The sequence below is a fragment of the Carassius carassius genome, chromosome 9, assembly GCF_963082965.1.
Source record: "Carassius carassius chromosome 9, fCarCar2.1, whole genome shotgun sequence".
Taxonomy (NCBI): Eukaryota; Metazoa; Chordata; class Actinopteri; order Cypriniformes; family Cyprinidae; genus Carassius; species Carassius carassius.
In genome coordinates this window covers 33,022,437-33,029,485 of record NC_081763.1, presented here as the reverse complement: position 1 = coordinate 33,029,485, position 7,049 = coordinate 33,022,437, and the positions used below count along the sequence as shown (strand labels likewise).

Here is a 7,049-nt window from a genome sequence, read left to right as displayed (position 1 = left end):
TATTAATTTATAATGAAAGCCTGGATCTTTGAAAATGATCTTGTATTTTGAAAATCTCACTTTGATTTCTTTTGAATGTCATAATATCTTCACACTGGCCTTCTGTTTAACCATGTGAAGCCCAGACTGATTTTGAATGTGCACACAACTAGAGCCCTGAATTGCTTGTCGTGTATTGTAGGGTGTAGGATGTGTGCTACAGTGCAGCAGGGTCTCTGTTCTCTTCTCTCTGTCCTCAGGAGAGCTGAGATGCTTCAGATCCTGCCACAGTTTCATTCTCTCCAGTCCAGCGTTTCATTAGAGCTGCTTCTAGATTTCAGATGAGTAATGCATGCATGTGCTCATGGCAGACTATTACATGCATTTATTTCCGTTGACTTGCAGGATGATGCTGAACAGATGGAGAGACAGAAACTGGTTTGGGGTCTTTGTAAGAGCTGCCTCGTCTCCAAACACTGAAACAGCATCATAAGCAGATGGGTTTATCACTGTGACTTCAGCATGTGAAGAAATCATTTAGACAAAGATTTGATCATGAAAGACCCTGGAGAAACTCTGTGAGCTTTAAACACATCAACAAATAAATGGCATTAAAACACAAAGTGTCTTGATTCAGTTTATTAACATTTTAGTTTTATTTTTGCTGATCTTTTGTTCCAGTACATAGTTTAATATGAAGGTGTTCACATCCATTAAACAATTACAATTCAGAATCAGAGAGTAGACAACAAAATATGATGTAAACATGAGCAAATATCAAAACATGGATTTATTAAATGTTAGTTCATTAAGATACATATTTAGAAACACCTACTCATTTAGTCTTCCAGAACAATAGAAAAGTCATCAAAAATATAAAATAATAATAATAATAGAATAGGAGTTATGTAGTAACTGAAAAATGTGAAACTACATTATATTTTAGTTTCTTTAACAGAGCCCCCAAAGTAACACTGTACATCACATCAAAAACCTTATAATATTTAAACATGAGATGATTTTACACAATATTGGAGAGTTTGTTGCTGACTGCTTTTCTGAACTATATCATCCATTTATATAACTAATAACAACAATAATAATGCAAAATGTAGTTTTGTGAAGAAAGAAAGAAATACATAAGCATAATTATATATTTCTCCTCAAAACTAATTGTAAGCATTTAAGCCTAAGGCTTCAGTTCAAATGGTTTTCCACATCTTGAGAAAGCATTATCATATTAGCACATATGGGGTTATTAAGCACTAGTGAGATCATTTCAAGCTCAAAGGCACATTGCCTCTTGGTCAGTCTGTGATCTAAACACACTCGTAAGAGTAAATCAGACATCTCGCTGTGTTTCAGTGTCATTTGATAATGCAGTAAATCACTGTACACATGTCAGATGTAGACAAAATCATTGTGATTAGAAAGTGGGGTACATATTGTGACCTTAATCTCAGCACTACATGACCCTTCATTTCCATTTCCCTCCACCAATTTCACTTTCCTTGTAATGTCTATCTCTCCCTCAGTGCAGCTGCTTTCTGTGAACGTCAGCCCGGATTCAAATTCAATCTGTTTAATTGGCACAATGTATTTTACTAGCACATCTAGCACATTTTTGTCTTGATCGTTTTTGTCTGTTGATTGTTTGTTTTTGTCTGTTGATTGTTTTTTTTTTGTCTGTTGATTGTTTTTTTTTGTCTGTTGATTGTTTTTTTTGTCTTTTGATTGTTTGTTTTTGTCTTTTGATTGTTCGTCTCCGTCTTTTGATTGTTTGTCTTTGGCTGGTTCCTCATTGGGCATCCTATAGCATTCCAGCTCTACCGTCCCATTTTCATGCTCGATAATTATCACCTTAAAGAAGTGAGAAGGTACTATTTTCTTTCTCCAACTCTTCAATTTCTCTGCCTTTTTTCTTTTATCACTTTGTGGGTAAATTGGTCCAGAATACACATGGACATTACGGATATTCTCTGAATTGTTTATTTTCGCTTGACAATAATTCTCCAACTGTTTCCATAAGTTTTGGTTTAAATAAGGAACCTGTGGTGCTATGTTGCTGAGAAAAAAAGTGTCCTCATAGGCTTCCTGACACCATTTGTGATTGGCAGCAGAGGCAAGATGACCCTGTTCATAGTTACTTTCATCACATTCTTCTATGTTAGCTGCTTCGTAAAGTGTCTCAAATGGTTCATCTTTAAATTTTAAATCCGCTTTACGAGATTGAGTACCGGCTAAAGTACTTTTGTTCAATATCTCATACACCCATGTAGCATTCCTGGTTTGACTGTTGTATAACATAACGTAAGACTTCTTTTTCCTTACTTCTCTAAGGAAAGGAATACTGTCGATTAATTTATAGGTAGGTCTGTTTTTTCCTTCACTTTTCCCCCTTCCCTGAGAGGTTGATTCATTTTTAAACATGACTGAGAGTGGGATACGTATGTAGGTATTTTGAGAATTAGGTTTGTTTGAGCATTCTTTTATTTGTGTTTCATGTGCTTTTTCATTGCCACTTTGAAGTAGATTTTTTGGTACTGACCCTTTGTGTCTTAAAGTGTCTTTCATTGGGTCAGGTGTGCCATCCACACTCTCTACACAAGTCAGTGATACATTTTCAACATTGCTCTGATCAGACTGTGCCTCTTTTCCTTTAGATTCATTGAAATTCTGTCTTCTTTTTATCACCTGCAACATTATCGCAAGAGACCAGCGTTTTCTTTTTAATGAGGTTTTATCCATTCTTTGCGTTTTTCCCCAAGCTCGTTTGATATCATCCTCTGGCCAGCAATCGTCATGCTCCCTTTTAATGTCATATTTCTTCTCAATATTTGTATTTGTTTTATTTAAGTGAGGAGACCCTCCAATATACACTAACAATTTATTAAATATGTTATCTAAAGTTTCATTTGGTGGGTTTCTCCCCCCTTTCTCAAGAGTGGTTTTAACATTTTCATCAGGTTGATTTTGTAGAACTTTCATTTTGGTGCAATAAGAGTGTCTTAAAAGCAAAGTTAAGATATGAAGCAATCTGATATTACTTTTCCAACGTCTTCAATAAAGGATCTTCTCTTCTTCTTGGCTAATATAATGTCTACACTTCTGGGAGGAAGAAAAAAAAATCCTTATTTTCAGGACTTCAACAATAGAATTCTTAGAACAGGTGTTAGAAACAAAAAGATACTCACATCAGCAGATTGTGTGATCTGTCAGGAACTGCTACTGCTCTGATAGGACTTCACCTCTGTTCTACAACACACACACACACACACACATTTTATAATGTTATTTTCAAACAAAACAACTTCAAAACTTTTATTAAAGGGGTCATATGATGCGACTTCAATTTTTCCTTTCTCTTCAGAGTGTTACAAGCTCTTGGAGCATAAAGAAGATCTGTAAAGTTTCAAAGACTAAAGTCTCAAGTCAAAAGAGATATTCTTTATAAAAGTTAAGGCTCGTCCACGCCCCCCGAAACGGCCCCCACATCTCTATGTCACTATGTGGGAAAATTTGCATAATGCCACCAAGATGTTCACACAAAGAAAGAAGGCTTGACTTTTATTCTCTCTGTTGCCATGTCATGCCTAGAGCTGATCCAGTCCGTCACCACTCACTCCAGCCGTTTGTTGCTTGTCATTTCTCAGATCACACATGCTTGAGGTATTCAGCCAATCACAACGCACTGGGTAACTGGCCAATCACAGCACACCTCTCTTTTCAGACCGATGAGCCTTGTACAAATCGACGCGTTTCAGAAGGCGGGGCATAGAGAAGAAACAAAGATGTACAGTATGTGGAAAATAATGTGTTTTTTGTTTTGTTTTACTTAAACCACATAAACACATTTCATTACACCAAATACACTAAATAATGTTATTTTTAGCAGCATCATATGACTCCTTTAAGACAAAAGACTTTACTTTTTGGCTCATACAACCCGAATTCCGGAAAAGTTGGGACGTTTTTTAAATTTTAATAAAATGAAAACTAAAGGAATTTCAAATCACATGAGCCAATATTTTATTCACAATAGAACATAGATAACGTAGCAAATGTTTAAACTGAGAAATTTTACACTTTTATCCACTTAATTAGCTCATTTAAAATTTAATGCCTGCTACAGGTCTCAAAAAAGTTGGCACGGGGGCAACAAATGGCTAAAAAAGCAAGCAGTTTTGAAAAGATTCAGCTGGGAGAACATCTAGTGATTAATTAAGTTAATTGATATCAGGTCTGTAACATGATTAGCTATAAAAGCTTTGTCTTAGAGAAGCAGAGTCTCTCAGAAGTAAAGATGGGCAGATGCTCTCCAATCTGTGAAATACTGCGTAAAAAAATTGTGGAAAACTTTAAAAACAATGTTCCTCAACGTCAAATTGCAAAGGCTTTGCAAATCTCATCATCTACAGTGCATAACATCATCAAAAGATTCAGAGAAACTGGAGAAATCTCTGTGTGTAAGGGACAAGGCCGGAGACCTTTATTGGATGCCCGTGGTCTTCGGGCTCTCAGACGACACTGCATCACTCATCGGCATGATTGTGTCAATGACATTACTAAATGGGCCCAGGAATACTTTCAGAAACCACTGTCGGTAAACACAATCCGCCGTGCCATCAGCAGATGCCAACTAAAGCTCTATCATGCAAAAAGGAAGCCATATGTGAACATGGTCCAGAAGCGCCGTCGTGTCCTGTGGGCCAAGGCTCATTTAAAATGGACTATTTCAAAGTGGAATAGTGTTTTATGGTCAGACGAGTCCAAATTTGACATTCTTGTTGGAAATCACGGACGCCGTGTCCTCCGGGCTAAAGAGGAGGGAGACCTTCCAGCATGTTATCAGCGTTCAGTTCAAAAGCCAGCATCTCTGATGGTATGGGGGTGCATAAGTGCATACGGTATGGGCAGCTTGCATGATTTGGAAGGCTCTGTGAATGCTGAAAGGTATATAAAGGTTTTAGAGCAACATATGCTTCCCTCCAAACAACATCTATTTCAGGGAAGGCCTTGTTTATTTCAGCAGGACAATGCAAAACCACATACTGCAGCTATAACAACAGCATGGCTTCGTCGTAGAAGAGTCCGGGTGCTAACCTGGCCTACCTGCAGTCCAGATCTTTCACCTATAGAGAACATTTGGCGCATCATTAAACGAAAAATACGTCAAAGACGACCACGAACTCTTCAGCAGCTGGAAATCTATATAAGGCAAGAATGGGACCAAATTCCAACAGCAAAACTCCAGCAACTCATAGCCTCAATGCCCAGACGTCTTCAAACTGTTTTGAAAAGAAAAGGAGATGCTACACCATGGTAAACATGCCCCGTCCCAACTATTTTGAGACCTGTAGCAGAAATCAAAATTGAAATGAGCTCATTTTGTGCATAAAATTGTAAACTTTCTCAGTTTAAACATTTGCTATGTTATCTATGTTCTATTGTGAATAAAATATTGGCTCATGTGATTTGAAAGTCTTTTAGTTTTCATTTTATTAAAATTTAAAAAACGTCCCAACTTTTCCGGAATTCGGGTTGTACAATATGCACAACTCTTAAAATGTATAAAAATTAAATAATTCCATTTATTTTCATATAGGCTATAAAGACTCTTCTTCAAGAGTCTTCTATATATATATATAATGTATAAGAAGTGTCCTTTTTCCACTTAAGCCCCTGCTACTCAAAATGCCTGTTCAGGTCCTTGGACAACACACTGTCTGGTCTGAAATGTAACAGTAGGGGGAGTGTGGGAGAGGTTTGAGTTAAATGTAATTTCCTGTTGAGAGTTACAAACAGTTTTTCTTCATAGAAGGATAATGGAACTAAACAATCATAAATTTTAATCTCATAATTTCACCAGTGTGCCTCTATGAATATTGTTTTGGACAGCAGTGTGTAGTTTCATGTTTTCTTTTACATATTGTATTGCTTATATGCTCTTGTTTATTTTTAAATTTAAAATCAAATAATTTTTTGGAAACCAAAACATAGAAGAGAGAATAAATTTTTTGTAGCAGAGCATACATTTTTTAAAATTGTAAACAATATTCCACGTGAAGCTATTAAGCCATAGATTTTATATATAAAAAGTGTATTAGAGAAAAGCAGTTTTATTCCATAACAGAACTGAATTAAAGTCCTTACCTTGCTTGTCTTCTAGTTGAAATACATAGAAAATCTTGTGAACTTCGGTATAGGGCCCAGTAAACGATCCAGAGAAATCTGTGGAATTGAAATGCACTTCATTAATAACTGCATTAGAATGCTATCAACGACTCAAGCCTCGTACCCAGCTTTAAAACGACGTTTTGTTACTAGCAAAAGAGTCATTGGATGAGATGTGGAAGAAATAGTCCTACTCACAATAGACCCCTTAATCGCCTACATCGCTTTGACGTCACCGCTATAGCTGGAGGCAAAACACAAGGAACTAATAACATAACATAATAACATCTATTCATTTAGCTGACGCGCTAAAAGTTTGAGGTTTTGACTTTAAAATGTCGTCTTTTTTTGTTTTTAGCTGCCTGATAGAAGGAACAGCACTTTTGGTTCAAAACTAGAAACCAAGATTGTGGTTGAATGCGTACAGACTGGACGGAGACGATCATAAATAATGCTCGTGTTTGCAGTGCAGACTTCATATCAAGTAAAATAATCTATGTACTGGTGTGTTGGTTTTATCTAGTACAAATCAGCACGTTTCTGTTTTATAGGTGAAAAGTCGCCAACCTTCAGCGCACTAGTTTAAATGTTAAACAAACATACAGCGATAGATGTGTGTGTCATCCTTTGTATGGTCACTTTAAATAATACACATTGCAAATCATGGTTAGCCCAGCGATAGGTTACATTAGACAATAAGCCTTGACAAAATTCCCCAATCCACCCGAAAGTAATTCATATGGCCGTATGGCATACGGGTCAGGTATCCTGCTTCCATCCGCGAGAGTTAATTTAAAAAAATAGCTGTCACGGTCCCGCAGAGTCAGTGACTCACTGTACATATTAGGACAATTCAGAACCTTTTTCTGCATCCATGTTTGTTCTGTCGATTTGTC

The 7,049-nt window shown here is 36.7% G+C and overlaps 1 protein-coding gene across 1 annotated transcript; it reads right to left on the bottom strand.

Annotated features, from left to right (window-relative positions):
- Positions 1–1,168: 1,168 nt before the first annotated feature.
- On the bottom strand, positions 1,169–6,260 carry LOC132149761 (uncharacterized). The gene is made up of 4 exons (XM_059559164.1): positions 6,133–6,260; positions 3,174–3,234; positions 1,703–3,087; positions 1,169–1,199 (listed from the first exon to the last, which is right to left on the bottom strand). The coding sequence occupies exons 3-4, from the start codon at positions 2,965–2,967 to the stop codon at positions 1,169–1,171; spliced, it is 1,296 nt and encodes a 431-aa protein (XP_059415147.1). The 5' UTR covers positions 2,968–3,087; positions 3,174–3,234; positions 6,133–6,260.
- Between the last annotated feature and the right edge of the window lie 789 nt (positions 6,261–7,049).